Raw genomic sequence first — 25,173 nt, 5'->3', positions numbered from 1 at the left:
ATTCTGATACAGTTACTAATTCCCTGTTAAAAAATGTAGTCAGTAAAGTACCACAATATTAAAGTAATGTTACTTGATTACTTTCCATAACATTTGGATTACCTCAAAACCAAACATATGCAAATAAAGTCGAGAGAAAAGAAAGACTCTGTGAAAGACCGCATGGTGATGGCCTAGTATGTCATTCTTTATTTTAAAATTATAATCCTGCTAGTTATCCCCTTTTTGCTGAATGTATCTGTAATCTGATTACATCTTTACTTCTATAATTTTACTGGAAAAGTTACCCTTTTTTATATCCTAATTGTGTAATCCCATTACATGTATTCCATTACTCCCAAAGCCTGGTTACATTCCACCACTTGCAACATGTACTGCACATGTTGGTATTTTAAGGCTCATTCTGATATTTTTAGACGAATTATCTCCAAATTTTGGCTGTTTTTAGCTGATAAATACATTAATAAAGATATCATTTATGTATAAAGATGAAATATGTATTTAAGTTGATTTGGGGTTTAAATCCAGCTGATAAACCACATCTGGAAATATATTTTCATGTTAAAAACCTCCAGAAGACACACGAGACAGAACAGAAACTGTTTCTCAGTTTGGTTTTTATTATTTTTGGACATTTAGCAAAATACTGCAGAAACATCCAAAGCAGTATAAGAGCTAATGGTTACAAAGAAACCTGAACAAAGAAAAAAAAAAAAAATACAAAAAAGAAATATTGTCATGATTGCATTATTCAGTTTTTATTCAAGAGCGAGAGGCTGATGAAACTCATCGATTGCTATAATGTCACTTGAACACACCGTCCTCACTTCTGATATAAGTTAAAGAAAATAAATTTGGCTACATCATGAAAAAACACAGCAACAGATCACATCAGAGAGCACACAGAGCAATAATTTACACAAATAATTTAATAAATACATAAATAAATAGAAAAAAAAGAGTCAGATATACTGTATAGTGGTAATACAGAAGGCTTTGTAAAAAATAATAATCATATTTAACCCAGCCAGTGATAAATAAGTGATCAAAAAACAATCAGATCAGTTCAGTTTAAGGCAGTTTTACAGCAGGAGTTTCTAATCCAAAGGCAGTACCGGCTACACTAGTTTTTACTCTTTTTGTTTTCAGGCGACAGCTACTGATCCACGGATCCACAAGCTATGTTAAAGCTAATCAGAGTGTTGAGATAAGGTTCTTTATAGGCCTGTGATTTCTGCTTTTTATTGGCTACAGGTCGTCCCCTCTCTTAGGTCTAGAAGCTAATAGCACTTGTGCAGAGATGCTAGAAAAATAAATTAACAGTCTAACGCTTTAAGTGTTTGGAGTATGACGTCAGAGATCCTTTAAGAAGGGGAGGGGGAGGGGGAGTAGGCTATAGGCCAGGGGTTCAAACACACACCCAGAACCTGCTGAAGTGTCCTTGAGCAAGGCACTGAATCCCTGCCAGCTGCAGGTGAGCGACTGACCTCTGACCTCTACAAATGTGAGTCAGATTATTTTACACTGCAAAAATATCCTTAAATTACCTTTTACCTCCAAATTTGTCTAGAAAAGGTGAAGCCAGCGATGATTCCTCTTTATTCTTTAATGATTTGTGCATTTATCATAAATTAACATTTAAAATTAAGACAAATTTCAGTAGTTCAGGGTGAAAATTTCAATATTTGGTGATTTTTTTATCCAAATAACTGAAACAAGAGCAAAACTATATCACTCTTATCAACCAAAAGTTACAGCTTTTCACCAAAGTGCCGTATATTTTTCACTTGATTTAAGATTTTAAGAGGCCAAACTTTTTAAAAATCTAAATAAGTTGGATATTCTTGCAGTCCCTAAATTCCTCCCAGAAACAAGGCTGGACTGTGTGATCAGTGTGAAAGCAACCTGAAGTCCCGGATCAGCAGGCGGGGCGCAGGGGCATCTGCAGCAGGATCACCTGCCGGTTCTCGGACGGGTGGCATTTGTTGATGTGTCTGGTGAGTCCCGGGGAGCTGTAAAAGACGGCGGGGCAGTACTTGCACGGGTACACCTGTGAGGAGTGCAGCAGGCGGATGTGCCGCTCCTGGCTGCCTCTGTTGGAAAAGTTCTCACCGCAGACTGGACACAGGTGGCAGGTGGAGGAGCTCAGGTTCAGCGGCGCCGCGCTCTGCTCGCACGCCGGCGCGTCCTCGTCCTCCGCCGGTTTTGGGGAGCCGTGCTGGGACGCCAGGTGCTTCCGCAGGTACGCTTGGCGCTTAAACTTTTTCCCACAGTGATTACAATCATACAGCCCCTCCTCTGAGCCGGACTCGGACGGCCCGGGGCTGGGTGTGTCCCTGTCACTAGAGTCCTTCGCTTCATCCGCAGCAGTCTTCCCGGACGCGGCCGTCTTGTCGCTCTCCAAGTTTTGCGCCCCGGCAGCTGCGCTCTGAGGCTTCGGTTTGTGCCACCGCCGGTGAGAGGCGAGGTTAGCCGGGCAGCTGAACACCTTGTCACACTCGGGACACCTGTACTCGACCCGGACTATCCTGGAGCACTTGTGCTGCGCCAGAGCGAACGGGTCTGCGTACGCCTCCCGGCACAGCTGGCACACGAACTCGCCCAGCGGGTTGTTGTCCCCTCCGGACGACTGCGGTCTGGGAGGCTTCTGGTCCACCGGCGCCTCCTTAATCTTGAGCCCGAGGACCGGAGATGTGGTGACATCATCCTCAAAGTGCAGTTTCCGGATAGCTTTGGTTTTCTTGGATGGCGGTTTGCTCTTGCGCTCCGTGTCGCTGGAGGGTCGTTTGGTCCCGGCGGCGGTGGGGAGCGTCGCGGTGGATGTGGCGCTGGTGTCGGTGCGGTTGCTTTTGCTGGAGCCGATTTTCAGGTCCACCGGGGCGAATAGATGGTCCAAAGCGGTGAGCGCTGCTGGTGTGGGGAAGGACTCCGCGGACGACGGGGAGCCGAGGTTGAAGCGTCTCTCGAAGTAGGAGCGGTCGTGATCCTGGCTGACAGGGCGGGTGGGGCTGTAGAGCGCCTGGTATACCGTCTCCGGGTTTCCAAATTGCACCGGTTTGGCTTCATGCTCCGGGGCCGTGGCCGCCGCCCCGCAGGTGGGCGTCGGCGTCTGTGCGCGCACCGGGATGGAGGCGAGAGGCGCAGAGGAGCACGGCGGCAGCGGCGGCGCATCAGCCGCTGCTTGTTCCGCTTCCTCCTCGTCGGAGCGGACCCGGTAGGACACCGGGTTGGTTTTCTTGTTCCTTTTCACCAAAAATCCTCTCGGCATGTTCGCGCTGGACGGAGAGCTGAAGGCACTTTGGACGCTGCTGAAGAAAGAAGAAGAAATCCACTTTCAGCCGCTCGCTGACAGAAACATCTGATGCGTCTTTTTGTTGTTGTTTCCTCCTGCTACTGATCCTCTGTTCTCCTCCCGAGGTGCTTTCACCACAACATAGCTGCACTCTTTTTAAGGCGACATGATGACATTGTTCCCGTCCCCCCTTGTTGCCTCATCCCCGACCAATCAGAAGGAGCCGAGGTCCCCCGTGGATTTGGAGAGTGGGTGTGGGAGGATGGAGAGGCTGATGGAGGGGAGGAGGGGGGAGATGGAGGGAGGATTTGCAGATTGCAAAGCAGATGTACCTGAGGGTTTTATTGTATTTCACTCCCCCTCCCTACACACACACACACTCCACACACACACACACACACACACACACTCTCTCTCCTCCGCCTCCTCCTCCTCGTCTCGACCCGGGCACACGCCAGGAGCCTCCTGCTTTTACGGTCTGATGAGTTTGTATAGAAATCTACACGTGCCTCGGCTTTATGTGTCTCTTTTGGGTGGTGGGGGCTCTGATTTGTCCAAAAAGGAGACATCCGTCCACATAACAGTGTCAAGAAGAAGTGAGTGGACAAAATAACAACAAGAGAAAATGGAAAATGTACAAGTACAAGCTGGAAATTTAAAATCCAGAGAGGGGAAGCGGAGCAGAACTTAGAGGAAAATTTACGACCAATTTTAGAAATTAAATAAAAGTGAGAGACAGAGAGCGCTAAAACAGCTCCAAGCCTGAGTTCTAATACTTGACTGAACTGTTTTCAGGACCTTGGGTTCATATTTTTTTTTAATCTAAGAGATTCAAAGACTTTCCAGGACAACTAAAGATCCTTAACACAAATTAAAAACGCAATTTTACGCACCGAACGATTGAGTTAAATTCAGCTTCCTACATGAGACAAATAACCAAACAGCAAGCAAACAAACAAACAAACATTTCAAACCCCAGTGGCCCTGCAGCATGTGCGCTGGCGTGACAGTTAACTCCGGACATATGAATCCGTCATTTTACGCATACATAATTAATAGCGAGAGGAGGGTTTCCTGCTTTGCATCACAATGGCTGCGCTTGTGCAAGCTGTAGACCCGTCGTGATTGAAAAGGAAATTGCACAGTTGAAAAAAAAAAGGAGAAGAAGAAGTGGGGGCCCCCAAAAAAGCAATCTGGCCCCCAGATACTGTCGGCGCGTGCTGTGCGTAATCAGTGCGCTTTTTTCTGTGTCTCCAAATGGGGCAAACCGAGATTATCAGCGAGTTAAAAACACAGCAAACCCAATTCCTGCAGGTCAGATCTGACCCGGTCAGCCGGATATGAGTCTGTCCTGCACCGTGAGGGATGACGGGATGACACACAGATCTCTGACATTATTGTGCGGATGGTAAAGATGTTTGGAGAGCAGCAGGTTTCAGTTTATATCTCAGAATCAGGCTGATGAGTGATTAGGTCACATTTTAGACTGTTGGTGTTCCCAAACAATTACCATCCAAATATCAATTCAAGTCATTTCCTCGTTATAACTGCCTACAATTCAAATTTTTCTTAACTTTTTAAATATAATGGTGTTTTTTGTTTTTGTTTCTGAAGTAAAATCAGTTTGTACATTTTGTCCTTTATCGAGCCCTTATAATCCAAAAAAATCATTCGAAATAAGTGTAATTTTTTCTTGATTTACAGCAGCAGCCTGAACCATTCTGTCTTGTTTTTCAAGATATAAACACACATATACAGAATATTCCTGAAAAAGTTTAAGTTTAATCGAAACAGACTGAAATGATCTCACCACGCTGGCATTTTTTGACTTGTTTATAGAAAACAAAACTTTTAGGACTCAAAACAGGCCAAAAGTATTAAAAAAGTTTGAGGGTTTTTTCTTGAACTGGATGAGTTTTGCTTTACATTTCATGTAGTTTGTGATAACTGATTCCAACAAAATATACAATAATATATATAATCCTAAATATATGATAATTTACAGAATATCACATATTCCACAGCTGGAAAACACACAAAAGAAAACTATAAGGAAACTAAATCAAACTAATAACTTGTTTCTTATTTTAACTCAGCAACCTGCCTCATTCTCTCTTATTTTTCAAAATACTGACCCACATTTACAGAAAATCCCTGAAACAAGTTGATCAGCCTGTTTGGAGACAAGTCAAATCTCTGTCACCCAGCTGGCTTTTATTTTGACTTTTAAGACTAAAAACAGACCAAAATTACTTAAAAGTAAAGAGTTTTCTTTCTTGCAGTTGATGAGTTTTGGTTTACATTTCGTTTGTTTAATATGAAATGCATTTAATAATATACAGCACATTATGTTTCATATTCTATAGTTGCTTTCGAAATGCAAGAACTCCAAATATTTAAAAGAAAATCATCTGGTAACTAAATATAAAATTCAAAAACATTGTTAACTATCATAAAAAACACTATAATGGTCTTTTTGACTCACCAGCAGAATATAAGGACATTATAGCAAAGTTATCAAAGATAAGAACATCAGTAAGTGAAGTAAAGTTACCATTAAAGTTAACATATTACTGAGTACCACAAGAACCCTGTACACCCTTGGTAAGTATCATAGAAATATCAAACTTTTTTGACTCCAAGAGGGACATTTGTATCTTATATCTCTTTATATTGTATTGGGATAATCTGGTGATTTGCATCATTATATCATAACATTTTAACCCTTGCTGATCGTATATAAATCCTTTAATATCTGACTTGATATACCAGCAGTGTTTGGGGCTTGTGGTTTGTTTGTAGGTGTGGACATATGTTGTGGTGTGTGCGGTTATTTTCCCGACAGGCTTCAGCTCAGCCTCATTATCATACAGCTGTAGAGTGACACCCTCCTCCTCCTCCACCTCCTCCTCCTCCCAAAGGCTTTCATCTCCAGCCGCTATACGGGCCGTGTGATTGGTCACGCTGCTGCAGAGTCACTGAGGGCAGAGTTCATACTCACAGTTACAGTTGGCACATTGTGGAGGAGATAGGCAGAAACCTCAACAGTCCTAATTTTACTTGTGTTAAACTGTTTACTGTACGTCATGTTCACGTTAGAGTGAGTCAGGAGTTTCTACACTTAGATAAACATCAGATAAGAGACATAGAGTGTCAATTAATTTGATGTTTACATGAGATAAAAGTGCTGAAATCCTCAAAAAGTCTCTTAATTTAATCAAAATTTGGAACAAATCAAAATGATGTCAAATTTCAAAGAACCTTTCAGTGACTTTATTCATTAAAAAGTGCCTTAATTTGAAGTTACTGTAACATAAAGGGTTTCCAGCTTGCAGGGATATAAGATTACACATTTCTAATGGGAAGAACTGACATTGATTTGTAATGTTTACTGAACTAATGTTGCTCATATTTACATCTTTACAGTTAGTGAAAAGTCCCTTAAATTCGATACTCATAGGATCAAATTAAGGGACTTTTCTACAGATGACTTTCTTTTTATCAAGAAATAACTCAACATTCTTGGAAAGTTTACTTGTGTGCTTTCACTTGAGTTTGACAAAAATATGGTTATCAGCCTCATGTCTGCACTGAAAAAGTAAACTGTTTTAACCTTGCACTTTTTAAAAACACAATGCTCTCATCTCAGACAACTTGCCAGAACAAAATATAACACTTGTCATATTGGTGTTCACATTACATGTATATGAGCTGACTTTCATGTCATGGTAGTGGAGTCACAGCTAGGTGAGATGTAAAAAAGTAAATTAATTTGATGTTTACATGAGAAAATTTACATTAAGACAGCTGCTAAACCAGAGACTGTTCGAGACGAGGTTTCAAAGTTTGTAAGCGGGAAAAAATAGATATTTTCAAAGAGACATCGGAACATTCATGTATTGTTTCATTCAATGTGCGCATGTGCAATAGTCACATTGTAGGACATGTGATGTCAGGCAAGGTTTCAGTTTCAAACTTGTCTATAACGATGCTGACTCAAGTGACATCACTTAAGGACATTTATCAGACTTCAGACACTAAAGGCTTGATGCTACTTTCTCTCCCCACTCCCCATCATCTGGAAACACACTCTGATGTTTTTTTAAAATTGTTTGTCTTTCTCTTTAAATGTGCCCTGCAAATTATTTGACCACTAGTTGTGCAACTGAGCAATGTTTTTAAGCGTGTTTTTTGTTTTTATGACACAGTCACAAGCATGCTGATGAAAAGCCACTGGTTTCTTGACATTCAGATGATCCAGAGTTGTTGTTAATATGCAAAGAAAAGAAGCAATGTGCCAACAAAGGCAAGAGAGAAGAAGACCGTTCACAAGTCAACATGGACGTCAACAATGCAAGATTGAAAACATAAAAAAAAAGTGGCTCTGCAAATGTTTCATAAGGAATGAAATGTATTCAACATGTCTGTCAGACACACATCATTTAGACAGAAACGGTGAACGTCAGCATAACTTTAAAAATAAAGTGCATGTTTTCAGTTTAACAGTTTATTTTGTAGTTTAAAGACATTTAACAGGCTTGAAAGGCCTCGTTAACCTGGTGATGTCACTGATGATGTCACAGTTGTCCCGGGTATGCGAACATGGGCAGCAGGTTACGGTTGTAGGTCAGATATTTCACAGCGCTGCTCCTCAGAGTTGCTCGACTCTCCGGAGTGAGGACGTTTGAGTTGTCAGCCCCCACAATCAGCTGCTGCCTCGACTCGCCGTCCTGCAGATACACACAGAGAATCTGCTGCACTGTACTGTTTCAGTACAACAGGTAGCCTACATATTTCTGTGGGTTAAAAATAATCATTCTGCAGAGATGTGTCTACCTTCTAAGACTGTCAGGTCAGTCGTGGCACTTTAAATTTGTTACTTGCAATATATAGTTTTCTATTTTTATTCAGCCATTTACCATTGCATTTTTTTATAGAAAGAAAGAAAGAAAGAAAGAAAGAAAGAAAGAAAGAAAGAAAGAAAGGTCAGACTCAGATCAAACTTGATTTTTAAGATAAAAAATAAAGGCACTAACTGTCGTCGAGGTGATCTGCTGAAGCTCCTGCTCAAAGTCTGAGAATCTGTCGTGACAAACGGCCAAACACCAGCTTTGTCTGAAGAAACTGCAGGAGATACACACAATTTTACCCATTGTTTGAATCCCAACAATCCCTGCTGTTAACAACCTTTATGTCTTCAGTGGTTCAGGACATCACATCCATGTAACAAGCTACTTCACAGAAAATGACTGGTGACAGCAATTTAGTTTTTACCCTGTTGAGTTTCCATCTTAAAAAAACAAACAAGAACACACTACACAACGACCTGTTTAGCTGATGAACACTTAATATAAGGCAGTGTCTCTACTCCACATCACAGCTGTGAACTGTGAAGTAAAAGAATGAAGTTTGCCTCTCAGATTGTTTTATTTGAATGGTTTGTTGAGGCCTGAAAAGGTTAAAACAACTATTATGTAATGAACAAAATGTGTGTAGTGAACAAAATGGAGCATTTAGCAGCTACAGATCCAGATATTTCCCTCGGGAGTTGGTGGAGACCAAAAACAGTGCTAAAAGAGAGTGAATACTGACCTAACATTCATCAGGTGTCACAAACGAGACTCCAAAACATTGTTGGTAAGAACCTTTTCTGCTTCAACATGTCATTATGAAGTAAATGTTAATTGCACAATGTAATAAAACCATCAGCGTTTACATTGGCTCCCTATAAACCTTGCCATCACTATACAATTTTGTCTGCCAGTGGGCAGGCAGCCACCCAGAAAAAAAGGAAGGTAACTGGCGATCCATTTGTATTATAGACTAAATGATTGCATAAACTTGTGTTTTGTCCTGAGTTGTTGTTATTTGCGACTTTGAGGAAAACAGAAACGATCCAGTTGTCTTTGCAACAGGGGCGCCCACAATACCACTTTGAAACACTAGGGGTAAAGTCGTCTGTTGCCACTTTAAGTACAGTTTTGAGGAACTTTCTTTTTGTGCTACTTTCTACTTCTACTCCACAACATTTCAAAGGGAAAAATATTGAGCTTTTTAAACCAATACATTTGCTTTACAGCTCTAAATACTAGTTACTTTCAGTATAGGATTAGGATTTTGCTTAATTTGCATTGTTACAGGTAATATACAAATTTTTTAGCACATGACCGCCTTACAGAACAACATTCCCCTCTAAACCTCTTAAATAACTGTTTAAGGCCCAAAGAGGAAAATAATTCCAATATTACACACAAAAAGTAAAGATAAGAGAGAAAAACAACAACAACAACAACAACAACAAAACAGATTGTTAAAAACACTTTCTTTTGTATTCTTTTCTCTCCCATTTATCACATGACCCCTCAGATTTATCTGGTGACCCTTTGGATGGATCTGACCCCTAGGTTGGGAACCACTGGACTGGACTAGATAACTGTATGTAAAGAAATTCAAACAATCTATGAAATAGTAAAGGTCAGTCGAGGCCCACTTGTCTTTTAGTACATTTACATCTGCTGATCTTAAGGAGGATTTAAAGTGCATTACTTTTCCTTGTAGAGTATTTTTACATTGTGGTGTTGGCACTTTTACTTGAGTAAAAGATCTGAACACTTCTTCCACGGCTGGCTGTCTGTATAGCTAGACACAAGATATAAGTGTGTTACTGCCTTTCTTCGCAATGTGGGTGAACTGACCCTTTAGGCTCAGCGAACCCTTGAAGGATCAAAACACACACACACCCCAGCAGCTACACTAAGTGTGTTGACTGAATAACCTCCAGCCGCCACACGGTCAATCAATTATTTTAACGGCTCCCGATGCTCCGTCAGCCTCCACAATGACTTTACGAGTCAGCTGAGTGAGCGGCGTGACGAGGAATGAGCCTCTGCGGCGGGGAGGCTCCGGCTTTGTCTCGTCCTGAACGGGCCACAAAGACAGATTGGGGGGCTGCATAAACAGATTAGGAGGAGGGGGACAATAGACGTCCATATCTGAGGGTCATTTGTGTTGAAACCTCAGAAGCAGGTCACCCGCTGTTTGACAAACACACACACACACACACGCATACACACACACTCTGCAAAGTCACAGCAGCAAACACACAGACAGCACGAGGACAAAAGACACTGAAGGCCTAAATCTCTCTCGCCTGTTCACACCACTTATGTGTTATTCTGACGTGTGAGGTCATCAGTCAGCAGATGAATGATGGGTAATCTGACGAACTGCAGCTTTCTGAAAAAAATTCCTCTGTCAGTCTCACAAACAGTCAGAGCGGCTTGTTTTGATATGGAACCTGGTTATGAAAACAGCTATTTTTAACAGCGCATGCCATCTGTTATATTTAGTACCAAAATCCACAACTGAAAATAGCAACATGAACTGTAATTTGGTACAATGATAGGAAGTGTTTAAATCAAATTATACGACTACAGACTGAACAGTGGCACATTAAACAACCCTTTGGTGAAGCTGTTCAGACATCATAAGCATTTCTGCTGCTCTACTGTACTACAAGTTGTCTGTTTTCCTCTTTGATGTTTGCTGCTGATAAAAGATGATATTGACAAAAAAATTATAATAATGAATATTCTGGTTCAATACAGCTAATTTACAGCTTGTTTCATCATTCTAGCTGTAACAGGTTGTAAACAAAGGTGAAAGGTAAAATTATGACCCAAACAAACCAAACGGCAGAAAAAATGTTGGCAATGTACATTTCTGCACACCATGGACATTTTACAACTTTACATTTCTTTTCTGTTCAGTTTTAAATGTAATATTCTGACAACACTGCTTATGGTCTTGATTAAGGTAAGGGAAACATCATGTTTTGGCTTAAAATTCCTGGTTCTGTCAGCACAAACACAGCTTGAAAATGTCCTGAGGTGTTGTCAAAATATCCTGTTTGTCCACACATTCTTTCCTCCAGTAGAAGTACAGATACATGTGTAAAAAAAGACTCTGGTAAAAGTAGAAGTACTGATTCAACTTGTTTACTCCAGTAAAAGTAATAAAGTACAGGCTCTGAAATATACTCAGAGTATCAAAGTAAAAAGTATCCCTCTGAAGGACGTTTCTAGCGGCTAATCCATAATTCCCCTCAAATGCATCAAACTAAAGTAATGAGCCTGTTTTGAAAATGTGAGGAGCAAAAAGTTCTGATATTTGTGTTCAAATGTAGAGAGGAAAAGTCAAAAGTTGTCAGAGAAATAAATACTCAAGCAAAATACAGATACCTGAAAAATCTATGAAAGTACAGTAACACAGTATTTGTACTTAAGAAATCTAAGACTGGTTTCCAACCACAGGTCAGTCTGAAATATCTTTCTTTAATAAACCAGAATTATCTTTTTAAGTTTTACTAGTTGGATATTGTTGACTGAATTTAAAACCCTGGCTAGCTACAAATACTAAAATATAAATGTACGTATTCTTCCCTCAAAATGCCTCTCAAACATTTGAAAACTAACACTAACTGTCCTTCTGTCTCCCACCTGTACAAGTCGTGGATCAGGCCCTGGTTGAAGCGTGTTAGCAGCTGGCCCAGCAGCTGCTGGTGTTTCCCGTACAGACTCAGGTAATTGTAGACGGGGAGGGGCTTCAGGGACAAACAGGTGAGTGTCTCCACCAGCTCGTAACAGTCGAGGTGTAAACAGAAGTAGTTTCCTGTCTCCACTCGTCCAGTGACGATGCTTCTGTCCTGTAACTGTACATGGATGAACACACCAGTTAGTGAGAGAACTTGTTTTGACTTGTACACCTGATCACAGATGGATTAAAGGAAAAGGCAGAAATGTTCTCTTTCGTTTTTTGTCCTCAAATTTCATGAAAAGATAAAAAACATCAATACATCAGTCTGCATATGGACTTCCCGGCTGTGTCTGTTGCTCTGAGCCCAAAGCCCACTGGTTCTCACTGAAAACATAAATCTTTAAAAATGTGTCACAAGTTTTTTTCAAACTCAACCAAAACTTGAGGAAATAGTACATTTGTTGGGGACTATTTTAATTAATCCACACTCAAGCACAGGATGTGTAACCCAGAGAAGAACTACCACTGACACATCTGAGGTAAAACCTTACATGTTTGACAGGAGGACCTGTCAGGTTGGTCGCAGACGGTTTAAAAACATGCAGGTAGTTGAAACCTCCGGGCAGCTTCCCACCTGAGGAGAGGAAACACATGATGAAGGTGAAGGTGTGATGTGGTTCATATCATTCATGTTGTAACAGAATACAATCATCCATCAGTGAATGAATAAGAAGGATGTGACGAAAATAGTTCCTACAAGAAACCGCTCACCACAAGGTCTGTGGATTATCTTGAGTAACGGGGTCATGATTTCCGGAAGGAGACATTGTTGTTGAGTTTTTCAAACTTGTGTTTTTAGCTCTTTGAGCACCACAAGCCAAGTGCCATCTAGTTCCATTACATTGGAGAGAAGGCAGACACCTCTAAAGCCGATATCTCCAAAACTTGGCAAATCACACTTAAACAATCTAGATGGGTAAATAGCAATACATGTAAGAGGAAAAAGCAAGTGATTTTGATTGTGGGGTGAACTGTCCCTTAATAATGGTAAAACTCAAATACAGTGAAAGCAGCGGCCATTTGGCTGTTTCATGTTAGACAACTGAAAACAATCGCTTCAATCAGTTGATAAACTGTAAAGTTGATTTTCTCAGTTTTGTATCATTATAAATAAGTGGAAGATCTTAGGATTGGAAGTGTTTGTTGGACAAAACAAGAATTTGAAGATGCCACTTCTCATACTATCTATACTTAGACTTGATGAACGATATTTCTAACCATCAAAGACCCAGACAGCCGGTGGGGCTAAAAATAGCTATGGTTCTAAAATGGTAAACTGTGTGTCTTGTTGGGCGCTCAGGGACTCCATAATGAACGGGTTACACCATCACGCTCTGCAGCATTGATTTGTCAAGGAAACCCAGGTAGTTTGTTTCTCTGGGCTAACGGGGAATGTTTGTAGCCGAGCTACTTTAGTTGTTCGTGTTCAATGGATGATATGTGTCTCTAAAAAAACTCATTTTTGGTTCAGTGTCCTCGATAACCTTTCTATTTACTCTCTGAACTTTTTTGGACACAACTATAGTAAATACATTAAACGATTACATCTATTTCTCACTGAAAAATGTCCAGGATAATATTCAAACAAATGGCTGTGACTTGATGAGGAAAGGTCAGATGTAGACAAGAAACCTTATGAAAGTCTAAAACATCTGAGTACATCATTTTAAATAATAAAACTAAACTTCCCGATGTCCTGACGTTTGTAAAAATATCATGGTGTTGATGTTGAGAGAAAGGAGCTTTTATCAGAAGAAAATATTCAAATATTTTTCTTGTTTCAGTGCTGAAACGAGAACTGTGACAACAACAGATCATAATGTGCATTTCACTGTTAGCATCCACCCACAGAGGAGAAGAGATGTGAAGCAATGAACTCAGATTGCAGGCGGTGATGTGGCATCTGTGCTCTCCCTGAACACTGAAAAGTTCACGTGTGTTTCATCTCTGTGAGATGGGCGAAGCAGAGTGGCTGTTGTGTTTATGTAACCTGTGGAGTGGCCTTGGTTACTGCGTGAATGCGCAGCAGCACAATGCGCCATTGTTGCGCTCTGCTATGGTTTGAGTGTCCGCCACAATAACATCGGCTGTGGGTGGGTGGGTGAAAGATTGGAAAATGTTCCACAAAAACATAATGAGAAAATATTGGCAGTGCAAATTCTCTCAGATAAAAGCAGAGGAAAACATGGAGGGACGGGAAGAGGAGAGTGGCGAGGCAAACTGACAGACACTGGGAACATGGGAACCTCTGCTGATGAACATGGAGGAATTCTGTATTTATGACAAGAATACTAAATATTTAAAATGAAATAATGAAGTGGGATGAGTGTGTTTGGGTCCAGGGCTCGAGAGGTCCCATTTTTTCTCATTCATTCTCTGGATGAATCACCACAATCATCACATCACACTTCGGTCTAATGCACATTGAGACAGGGATGAACTGGAGATATCTGCTCAAACTTTCTGGTGAATTTCTATTGATGATAAAGATTCAGACCTTGAATCTTGGCTTGTTTGTACAGTGGTACGAGATGATCTGTTCCAGGTGGAGGCTCGTCCGCAGACTCCTGCGTCGGGTCGAAGAGGGGCAGCAACATGGCCGCCAGCTCCTGACCCACTTCCTTTGAGTTGAAGTTGGCCTGCGACCACTCGTCTGTGTAGTAGCAGCGGGAGTATTTGGTGAGCGGTCCGGCACCACATATGGCTTCATCGCTGGTGTGGAAAGATGCGTTTATGACGAGTCTGCTGTCGAAGACAAGGAAGGAGTTGTTGATGCTCTTAAAGGCGTCGTAGTCGACTCCTTTATTGGAGAGGTTAATGAACACCTGAAAGGAGGGAATAAAAAAAAATCATAATGTTTTCTGTTTGTAGTAGTACATTTGTACATTTGTAGTAGTAACCCGAGATAAAATTATAAACCTGAAAATGAGCATGATATATCTCCTTTAAATCCTCATCAGTGCACTCAAACATATACTTTGCTGCAAATTTTTCAAATCAGGGCATATTAGACAACATACACACCAATAATAAGACATCTGTGATAGGCCAATAACAGCTAATAATAGTGGCTCAGAGATATTTTGGTTGGGCTCTTGGTTTTGTTATGTGTAATGAGTTATGTGCTCAACAATTGCTTGTCAGACTTCCTGGAGTTTCTGCTGGTTGCCTGCGAGCCTTACCGTGACGATGACTATTCCTGGCCAAGAAATATTCCAGCCATGGATGCATTAAGAAATCTGGACACAGCGCCACCACTCAGCCTTGCTGCTAATTTGGATTTAACACCCTGCACCCCAAATGCAGAAATTCTCAGCAGAACACATTGTGTGAATCCTTGGACATATTTCTCCTCTTCAAAAAATATTTGCTCAGCCAACATTTTGAATGTTTTGGAACCTGCATGGTTTGATACATGCAGATTACATGGAGCTTCTATTTTAAACTAAAATTTAAAAAAAACAAAAAAACCTGTAGGATCCTGTCTAACTGTCTGAAACAATGAAAATGGGAAACACACCAAAATCATTTTGTGTTTGACAAAACACTGCTTCCAGGAGAGAAATTAACATCCAACCAACAGCCTCAAGCTGCTGAATTCAGCCGGTCGTTTGTGAGCTTTTCAGCCCCACCAGACCCGCTGGCCACTCACCCACCATTGTTTGGAGAATATTTCCTTTTGTTAAAACTAATAACTGACCGGGTAAGCAGTGAAATCATCCAGTGGATTTCAAAAGAAACTTTGACTCACTCCACACTGCAGATGAAGAGGCTCTGCGTCGGTGCTGAATGACACGGATGTGAGAGGATCGGGGTGCTCGTCTCCGTCGTTCATCTGGGCCAGCAGGCAGTTATGATGGACGTGGACCTCGGCCTTTGACATGGCTGTCACCACAGCCTTCTCGACATCAGGATCGCTAAAGCAGGAGACGCCGGGCTCAGGAGGTGTGAGGACCAGGTGGATACGATGTCCCAGGACACCGAGGCTGAGCAAAGTCTCCACGGTGGTGAAGACATCGATGCTGTTTCCGTAGACAACGGCATTATCTGGAGAGACACAAGGAACATTCAGAAGAGTGTTTTCATTGTATTTCCAAACTAAGTGAGTTCAGGCAAACACACTAATGTCAAGCAAATATTTATACAGTCAAACTCATTGTTCCGTTGAAGAAAAGAATTTAACCTGTGGGCCATGAATGTAATTTTATAGTAATCAATCTACTACTGTTCACCCTTCCAGAACTATTCTGGATCAAAGCTGTAGATATCTTCCTCAAATTAGAACTCCAACAATTGGATTAGCTGTCAACTATTAAATTAATCGGCAACTATTTTGATAATCGATTAACTGGTTTGAGTAATTCTTTAAGAAAAAAAAAAGTCAAAAATCTCTGATTCCAGCTTCTTAAATGTGAATAATTTCTGGTTTCTTTCCTCCTCCATGACAGTAAACTGAATATCTTTGGCTTGTGGACCAAACAAGACATTTGAGGACATCATCTTGGGCTTTGAGCAACATTTTTCTGACATTTTATAGACCAAATAACTAATCAAATAATCGAGAAAATGATCAACTGGTTAATCAACAATGAAAACCATCGTTAGAGGCAGGCCGACCCCAACTCATTGAACCCTTCACCAATAAGTCTGTTGAGTGCTATTCAAAATCTCCATCTGATAGATGATCATCAACAGTGGAAATCTGAGTGATACATCATGCTTTTAAACAGGACTTTCTTATGCACTGAGAGATATAATAGAAATCCACTCACTACAGTGATAACACTTTGGATTTTATTGGATTTTGGATTGTTGTTTCTTATTTACAGTGCTCTTGTGGTTAGAATAGATGGTGGCAATGTACATTACTGCATGTTCTGGCTAGACTTTGGCACAAAAACCACTTGGTTAGGAAAACATCCTGTCTTTTGTCTGAGAGTGTGTGCCCCTCATCTCTCACTGATTATATTACAGTTAAAACACAATGCCTGGAGCTGCAGGCTCATCATGCAGATCGTCTGTCAGACAAAATCAACATGAACTGAGATTTCATATGTGCATGAATTTATACGCTAGTACTTCTACATGTTTTGTTCATGCTGGAGGTCATATAATGTTGGTTATAAAACAGATAATTTAACCAGTAGAAACACATAACAAAAAGATATTATAATTAAATATAGATGTTTTTTCATTTAGCACAGAATGTGGGTGGTATTTTTTCAGCTTTTCAAATGGGCTTATAAAAGAAACCCTCTCCAGTATGTATAAACATTGTGGAGTGGGGTGGCACTCAAACAGTAGAGATTTATTTTTAAGTTGTGTCCTGTGCAGAGGTTTACAATTAAACAAAAGGTGCAGATATACGTGTTCATTTCCTTTCGTTCCCCTGTATACTGTTAGTTAAAGATAGAATATATAAGATTTCTGCATGAAAACGACTCGACCTTTGTCCTGAACTTTGTTGAGTGGTGTACTTACATTATTCCAAAGGTTTACAACAATGTTCACAATCATATAAACATAATCACAAATGTTTGTGCTAACTGGGTTATCTTGGCTCAGGGGTTGTGTTCTTTTCCGACTTCTCACAACTCGATGCAGAAACTTCTTCAATCAAAGACGGAACGAGTAGCCTTGAACTCTTTTGGCAGTGGGTAGGTGGTGCTCCTTGTCATGTTTCTGGGTTTTTAGCAGTTCCACCTGACAGAGACATTTCCCCTTCAAGGCCTCAAAAAGTCAAATAACCCAATATATCACAAAAAGATGAGAGAGAAGTCTAAAAAAAATAAATACAGAGTGTGCAGCAGTCATCACTCCTGGTGCTATTTAGCTGAAAACTCTTCTGTACATAAATGAAGAATTTTCAATGCAGGATTTGTAATGAAATATTTTTACATTATTGTCTATTTAGGAGTTGATGTAACAGAGTAGACCAGAATTGGTGTTAGCTTTAAGTGGCTGCTGTTGGGAGTCTCTGTCCATGGTGCTGAAGGAGATTAGTGCTGCAGCTCCTGAACATCAAGGCCAGCAGAACACAACTTCTCATGTACAGATCTATATTTCACTGCTCACTTCATCTGCTTCCTTCTTCGACCACTACTAGAATAATCCAATGAAACATGTTTTTATGATTACAAAAAAAGGAAAATGAATTCCCCAGAAAGTGAAGGCACATCACTTTGTTAAGGTACAAATTTTAAAAAGCCTCAGAGTCCTGAGATGCACTGGTATGCGGTCAATGTGAACTAGTCTTCTTTCTAATCAAGTAGCCGCTGCTATAAAAGCCCTGTAATGAAGGAGTGAGCCTTGACTATTTCTGGAATTTGATCCCTGTTTCTGGGGACACTGACTGCCTACTTGTGCTTGTACTTGACATCGCTGTCAGATCTAAGAAGCTTCCTTCCCCATCTTTTTTGTATCAAATGTTTTATTTATTTATTTATTTTACTGTTTGTCGATGCATATTTAGATTGCACTAAATCTAAAAAACAAAATCTAAACTGTATCTACTAACAAAGTGTGTATCACAGCCTGATTAATCTTCTTCTTCTTTGCCATACAGCTCCATTGTTGTCCAAAAACTATTAAAGGGTAACTCCACCAATTTTACACATTAAAGTGTGTTTTCAGGTCTTGGGGAGTATTAGCATTAGAAAGTAGCATAAAGACTTTTGTGGCTCCAGAGTAAGCTGTATGTAATTTGATAAATTGCCTCCATTGATGTCATTCACTGGCTGAGTTGCCTTGTGGGTAATGTAGGCTCTCCTATAACACTTTTGGACTCATTATGGACAGTTTAAAAATTATCAAAATGGATACAGCAGAACCAGAGATGTCACCTTTTGTTTTATTCCACACAGTTTCTTCAAAACCTTCCACCTACCCACAATGCAATTTAGCCACTGAGTGACATCACCTGAGTTAATTATCGGATTACATGCAGCTTCCTCTGGAGCCACAAAAGGCTTTATACGACTTTTTTCACATATGTAGTTGTATTTTGACTTATACATATTCACTTTTCACATACAAATATGACCAAGGTGGACAATCACACTTGATTCCACACACACCATCCTGCTGCCACAAATACTCACTGGAGGCACCAAATGTGGATTAATCAACCGCTGAAAATAGTCCCCGACAAATGCGCTATTTCCTTCTGTTTGTATGATACAAACTACTGTGAGCAGCTGTTTTTACTGAACCATTTTAGAAAAAAAAGAAACTAAACAGAACATTGAAGATTAATTTATAGAGATTTACATATTCAGTAGGAATCAGTGGGCTTGGAGCCACAGACAGGAAGTCGGAAAGGATCAAGAGATGACACATTGTTAGATTTTATATTTTTATGGGATTTGTTGTCAAAAAAAAAAAAGTCCTTTAAAGACCGCATTGAGACAGAACAGAAGTGACTGCACTCAAAATATGGTAATAAACAAGGTATCAGCGGGAGTCAATTTGCATTTATTAATGGTTTTCCTTTATGACTGGGATCAACTAATTAGTATGTATAAAAGCCTCATTCTAGATCACTGCACAATTCCTTCAGAGAGCAGATTAATTTTGCTTAATGGCACTGTGTATTTTCTCCCGCTCTGAGCAGCCCGGCTCTCAGAAAGTGATATGATAATGGAAAATGGATGGAAGAGGCCGACCTGATTCACAGAGATGAAAGATTTCTCTGCAGCTAATTAGCTGCTAATTATACCAGGGCACTTCAGCGCTGACTGGCTGAGTAATGACACACTACTACAGATTAATTTCAGGCTCCCTGTGTGTGTGTGTGTGTGTGTGTGTGTGTGTGTGTGATCACCTACCCTCCAGCTCCACAAAGTTGGCACACAGCCAGCGGTGAGCAGCCATGCAGTCGTGGAGGTCGTTGAGGGTGAAGAGGTTGGACGGGACGGGCCTGGTGTATCTGCGGTGGGTGGACTGAGCCGGCAGCTGGCTGTTTGTGACGGGCTGGCTCACATCCACACCAGTAGGACAGGGAACCTACAGCGTCACATGACACATATAATTCAGAATAAACATTCCAGACTACACTTTCACCAAAAGTGCTTTATGAACAATTAAAAACTCTGATCGTCTCATAGTCTCACCTGGTACTGCAGGCCGGTACAGAGGATGAGGTGATCGTAGGGCACCTTCTCACCATCAGACACACGGACATATTTGGACTTCCTGTTGATGCCCACCATCTTCCCAGTCATCACGTTGACGTAGGAATGCAGAGGTAGCTGGGCCAAGTCTCTGCTGCTGTACGCATGACTGCAGGAAGTGAAGAAGACTGAATAGACTGAGACAGTTCTGCTGAAAATGTTCTTGATCAAACATCAGTGTATTAAAACTACTACTGAAATGGTGAACATGGTAAACATTATACCTACTGAACATCATCATGTTAGCATTGCCATTGTGAGCATGTTAGCATACCGATGTTAGCATTTAGCTAATTGAGGTGCTAGCATGGTTGCAGACTTGTGTACTATTATACAAACAATTCTATGAATTTGTGTTGTTTTTTTATCATCACATTTTTCAGTGAATGCAGGAGAAACATGGAAATTGTCTCATAATGTTTCAACACAATCTGGAAACCATTCAGGCTAAATTTATTTCATATTGCATATTATATTTGTGCACTTAACTTACAATAACTGGACATGGATGTTAAAGTCTGAAGTAAATTAATGTAGGTGTGATTAATGACTGGATTCTAATAACACATGAAATAGTCACACAGGTTTAATATTCTCATATCTGAGTTATGGCAGAATATGATTTTCCATTGTTACACTCACTCACCTTGTGGACAGAAACCCGACGTCCTCGTGGTTACAGTCGCTGGGGAAACCGTGTGTTGAGATGAGGGTCAGGTTGTTGAACCTCAGGTGAGGGCTGAGAGAGAACGAACAATGGTGAAAAGCATGAGTGCTTTTCTGCAGTTCCACTGAATACACGCTGGAAACTGTGAGAGGAATGTTCTCTGTGGAAGGACAAGTTTAATTTCTGCAGCAACTACAGTCCCTTCTTCATCCAGTGCAACATCATTTAGAAAGTCTGAGTAATGTCAGCCATGTCAAGAGGAAAATAAAGAATATGAAATAAAACTCTCAGCATTGCTTTATGTAACAGGAAGGTCTGAACAATACAGGGGCACAGTGATGCGTCTGCAGAGATGCTCGGCCCTACGCTGCCGCTGCTTATATTGTAAGTGCTCATATAAACATTTTAAATGAGGAGTTATAAGATCAAGGATTGGTTCACAAGAAGGTTGCCTCTTCATAGATCAGAGAAAGGATTAGCTTAAACAGTGTGAGTAGTCTGGGTGGAGAGAGCAACGCAGATCCTGGGTGAGGTGAATGACAGAACTTGTCCTGCACATCCACATGTGATTTCACTTCTCCTAGCTGCTTAGAGCTCTTCTCAGTTCTGTGTGGGTGTGAATAGACCTTCTGATCAACATCTCCCTACGTGTCCTTGTTGCACCTGTTAGGATGGAACAAATCACATCTTAATCTTTCAAGGAGTTCATTTAAGGAATCTGGTAACCTCATGTACATCCCGGTATAGTTATTCTTATCTTCAGGACACAGTCACACATGCATGAATGCAGGCAAATGACCATCTGCTGGTGCTGAACTGAGTTCACTGGTTTCTAGTCAGGTTCAGGAGTCAACCACACGTCTTTGCTATTGGTTGTGGCTGCAACATCATCCGTCAAAATGTTCACTAATGTTGAACTCCATGTGAAGGCAAGGTGCGAATTTGCTTCACCACTGGACGCAAATGTTTTATTTGCCCCTTCGACTGCGTAGAATGAAAGTGAATTTATTTGATGTGACTCAGGCAGAAATGTTCACAGACGAGGTCATGTTTAAAAGGTTTATTCTTGTTATGTTTAGTCACGTTCACTGACTTCCCTCCTCACTCTCTGACATTTTATCTGGCTTTTACCTGAAAGTTATAGTGACAGGCGACCAAATGAAATGCACTGTTATCTCGAGGTAAAATACTGAATTTCTCTGAGTATTAACTTTAACACCTTTGGATAATATAAATAATACACAACTCAACAAAATATATAACAAATGTCTAGTCATTTTTAGACTTTTCTTTAGCAGAAATATGACATATTTTGAGTGTGTAAGTTCATTCCTGACCTTGGAACCAATAATTCGACTCTTTTGAACTCCATCAGTGGATGGAGGACTGTGAGGTGCAACTGAAAGAAAATCTGCTTCAGTAGAACTCAAACACAGGCGATCTCTTTGAGAGAGTCCCTGCTAACAGAAACATTTAAAAATCATGAGCAGCCCAGTGTTACATTTGTGCTTCCTGTGCATGAAGAATCCTGAACTGCTCTCCCTCCTGTTGTGTGTTTACTGCCCACAATATACAACATCCCTTGTGATGCTAATCACCTCCTTTGTGATGGCCTACAGGACATTACACAGCTGATAACAGCAGCTCCAGCTCCTCCGTCCAGTGAATAGCAGACTGTGTACCTCACAGTGTTCGGCCTTATCACACTGACGCCTCTGATCGCCTCCTGTGCTGTTCTTATCTCTGCTTCCTGCTAAATTAATGCCCACCGGCAACAGATCTACAGCACCAGACACTGAAACGCTGGTAAACTGACTGGTTATTATAGGTTGACTGTTAGGTTATATCACTAGCAGTGTGACTGGACAGTATGGGGATAAACACTGTAAGTGACATGATAGACATTTCTCAACATTTAAACCATTGTGGACAATTTGAGAAATGAGAATGGAAGCAGAAAGACCATGTCATGATAAGTCGGTGCAGATCCAGACCTTCTGGAGGAATAAACACGCAGAGTCACATCAGATTCTGCTCTGATCCAGAGCCGTTTACCGACGGGAGGAGAGCTCAGAGATTAGTTTTTAACTTTTGGGATTGGGATCACTCAGCGGTGATCCACGGAGGTTGTCACAGTTTGGCATAGCTGGTCACCTGCTAATTTCTGCCTGCCCTGTCACCATCCATTCTCACCTAATAGGTCAACTCCACTCACCTGTTCACCTCAGCTGCTCCTCATCACCAATCAACCCAGTATATATACTCCAGCCTCACAGACACTCATTGCCAAATTGTTTTTGTCATTCATGCAACACTCTCCAGCACTTCTCTGTGGACTGATTTCCTGCTGCCAACCCTGCCTGCCTCTGACCAATTCATCTCGTCTGATCCCCGGTAAACTGACCTGCCTTCTGTCCCCGGTTTTGAGAGTTTCCGCTGCTTCTTTGGATACTGTTTTTCCTGTGGCTGCTCAGAGTAAACTCTCCCCAGCTACGGTGCAGAGTGAGTTTTTCATTCCGTCTCTCTACGATTCCTACAGATCGGTGACTCTCACTGTGTTGCCATTTTCACCTGTTGGCTTCCGCCTTCACAAGCTTGTCTGCTTGCCTCTGCCTGGTATTGTAACCCTCGTTATTCCGGACTACAAGTGTGTTTGCACTAAGTGCTCTGCGCACTCAGCACATATCCTGTCTAATTCTGCTTGCCATATCTGCAGATCCATCAGACTTTGTTGAGAGACATTTCTGTAAATTTTGCACTTTACAGAGGTGGCCTCCATTGTTGTTTATGTTCTGTAATGTTGACTGTTGACTGGAGCTGGAGGGGAAATGTACTTTACTTCATGAACGTAGCTTTACAGAGAGGGGAGGGGGAAAAGAAGAGAGAGAACCAGAGTCTCTGCTGAGTGCTGAGTTTAGTCAAAGGGTGACCTGAATTCAAACAAACAGACACACACACCCTTGGTCCGTGCCGTCGCTTGCTATTTTATGGCTAATGTACAGTAAGGTAATCTGGCTGTTTTGCGGCAAATAAAAACAACCATCATTGCTGATGAAAAGGATCTGACGTGACTCAGGCATGACTTTTTTTTTTTTTTTTACTTATTGAATAATCGTTTAGTCATTAAAATGTCAGAAAATAGTGAAAAATAGAGCAAAAAAAAGAGCAAAATTAAAAATGTTGAGGATCTTTATCCAGTAAAATCCTCAGATTTAATGATCGAACGAGAATTTACAGAAGGATCAAGTAAAGAATCCTCAACTGTCATTTTAAAATTTTGTGTAGTCAATGGTTTGATCCCTGATTTTGATGTCGACATGCAAATAACAATGATCAGTGATCAGACAAAGACTGCCGTCAAACTTTCCTTGTTAATCTGTGCCAGAAGGTGGATTTATGCCGCAGCACTGAGGCATTAAGGCCCATTATTGGCGTCTGGAAGTGACTGAATCAGAAGCTGTGGATTTGCTCTGTTATCAGCCGGTGACAGACGGCCGTGGTGACCCTGCAGCCTGACCGCGGCGAGCAGAGGGCCTCGCCGCTGCAGAGCTCTTTATCTGTCTGACCCCGTCCCAGCCAGTAATGGAGTTGGGGGGGTGGTGCTGGTGCTGCTGGGCTGGATTCAATGAGCACATGGAAAGCTGTGTCAGAGTGGGGGGGTGAGGGGGATGGACGTTTGGGCAGGGCTGATAAGGGGGGCCCCAGCAGGCCGAAACTGACCCATCATTCACCCTCTCAATGCGTCGCCGCCTCACCATTAGTTCAGCGGACACTAACTGCCTCATTAGTCAACTCATTAGTGACAGCAAACACAGATCGCTGCAGCAGATCCCTGACGGGGGAAACAGTGGAGTGGCTAATTAAGGGGGCCAGCGCTGGCCCTGCTGAATGCCAGGCCTCAGACAGCTGCGTGCGCCCGCCCCGGCAGCCACGTCGTGCCAGCCTCACCAGCTCTGAGAGCTGCGAGATCTCATTCGCACAAAACAGTGAGCCCAGTTGCCTGGCAGCTATCGCCTGGTTCTGAATCAGCAGCCCTGCGCTCCTTATTATCTGCCGGAGCAGTTAATCTCACAAAGGCAGGACGAAGGCAAACATGTAAGACGTCCGACCCGGAGTCAAGTGACATTTCCAGAGATTGGATTCATGGAATAAAAGACGATAAAGAAATAAAGAAGAAGCTTCATTGTCAGGGCTCTCTTTGGGTTCACAGTATTTCTCTGCAGACACATCAGAATCTGTGACAAACAGGATAATGTGAATACTTTTGAATAATTTTAACAGCTGTCTGTTAAATCTACTGTCTCTGTGTACTTCACTACTCGTCTGGGTTTACTGGCACATAGAGATTAAAGTTTAGTTTAGTTTAGTTTAGATAGTTTATTTCGAACATGTAAAAAAACAAAATTATCATGTACAAAGTAAACATAAACTGAAAACTATAAATTCTG

General features: G+C 41.3%; 2 protein-coding genes across 2 annotated transcripts in view; both read right to left on the bottom strand.

Moving 5' to 3' along the window:
- Positions 1-709: 709 nt before the first annotated feature.
- insm1a (insulinoma-associated 1a) lies at positions 710-3,629 on the bottom strand. The gene is given in 3 exon segments (XM_073493189.1): positions 710-2,752; positions 2,755-2,851; positions 2,853-3,629. Coding segments are annotated over 3 exon segments (1,347 nt in total). The 5' UTR covers positions 3,269-3,629; the 3' UTR covers positions 710-1,918.
- Positions 3,630-7,681: 4,052 nt separating this feature from the next.
- The window catches only part of cfap61 (cilia and flagella associated protein 61), a 41,176-nt gene continuing 23,684 nt past the window's right edge, over positions 7,682-25,173 (bottom strand). The window contains exons 17-25 of the mRNA XM_073493153.1: positions 20,705-20,797; positions 19,999-20,167; positions 19,714-19,891; positions 15,639-15,934; positions 14,385-14,712; positions 12,379-12,461; positions 11,791-12,002; positions 8,329-8,416; positions 7,682-8,001 (exon numbers count right to left, since the gene is read on the bottom strand). Coding sequence (XP_073349254.1) covers positions 7,870-8,001; positions 8,329-8,416; positions 11,791-12,002; positions 12,379-12,461; positions 14,385-14,712; positions 15,639-15,934; positions 19,714-19,891; positions 19,999-20,167; positions 20,705-20,797 — 1,579 coding nt within the window. The 3' untranslated portion in view covers positions 7,682-7,869. The remainder of the gene's footprint in view (positions 8,002-8,328; positions 8,417-11,790; positions 12,003-12,378; positions 12,462-14,384; positions 14,713-15,638; positions 15,935-19,713; positions 19,892-19,998; positions 20,168-20,704; positions 20,798-25,173) is intronic.

This window comes from Pagrus major, chromosome 22 (assembly GCF_040436345.1).
Source record: "Pagrus major chromosome 22, Pma_NU_1.0".
Classification (NCBI taxonomy): Eukaryota; Metazoa; Chordata; class Actinopteri; order Spariformes; family Sparidae; genus Pagrus; species Pagrus major.
Note: the sequence above shows the minus strand (reverse complement) of the source record. Positions and strands in the feature narration are given on the sequence as shown.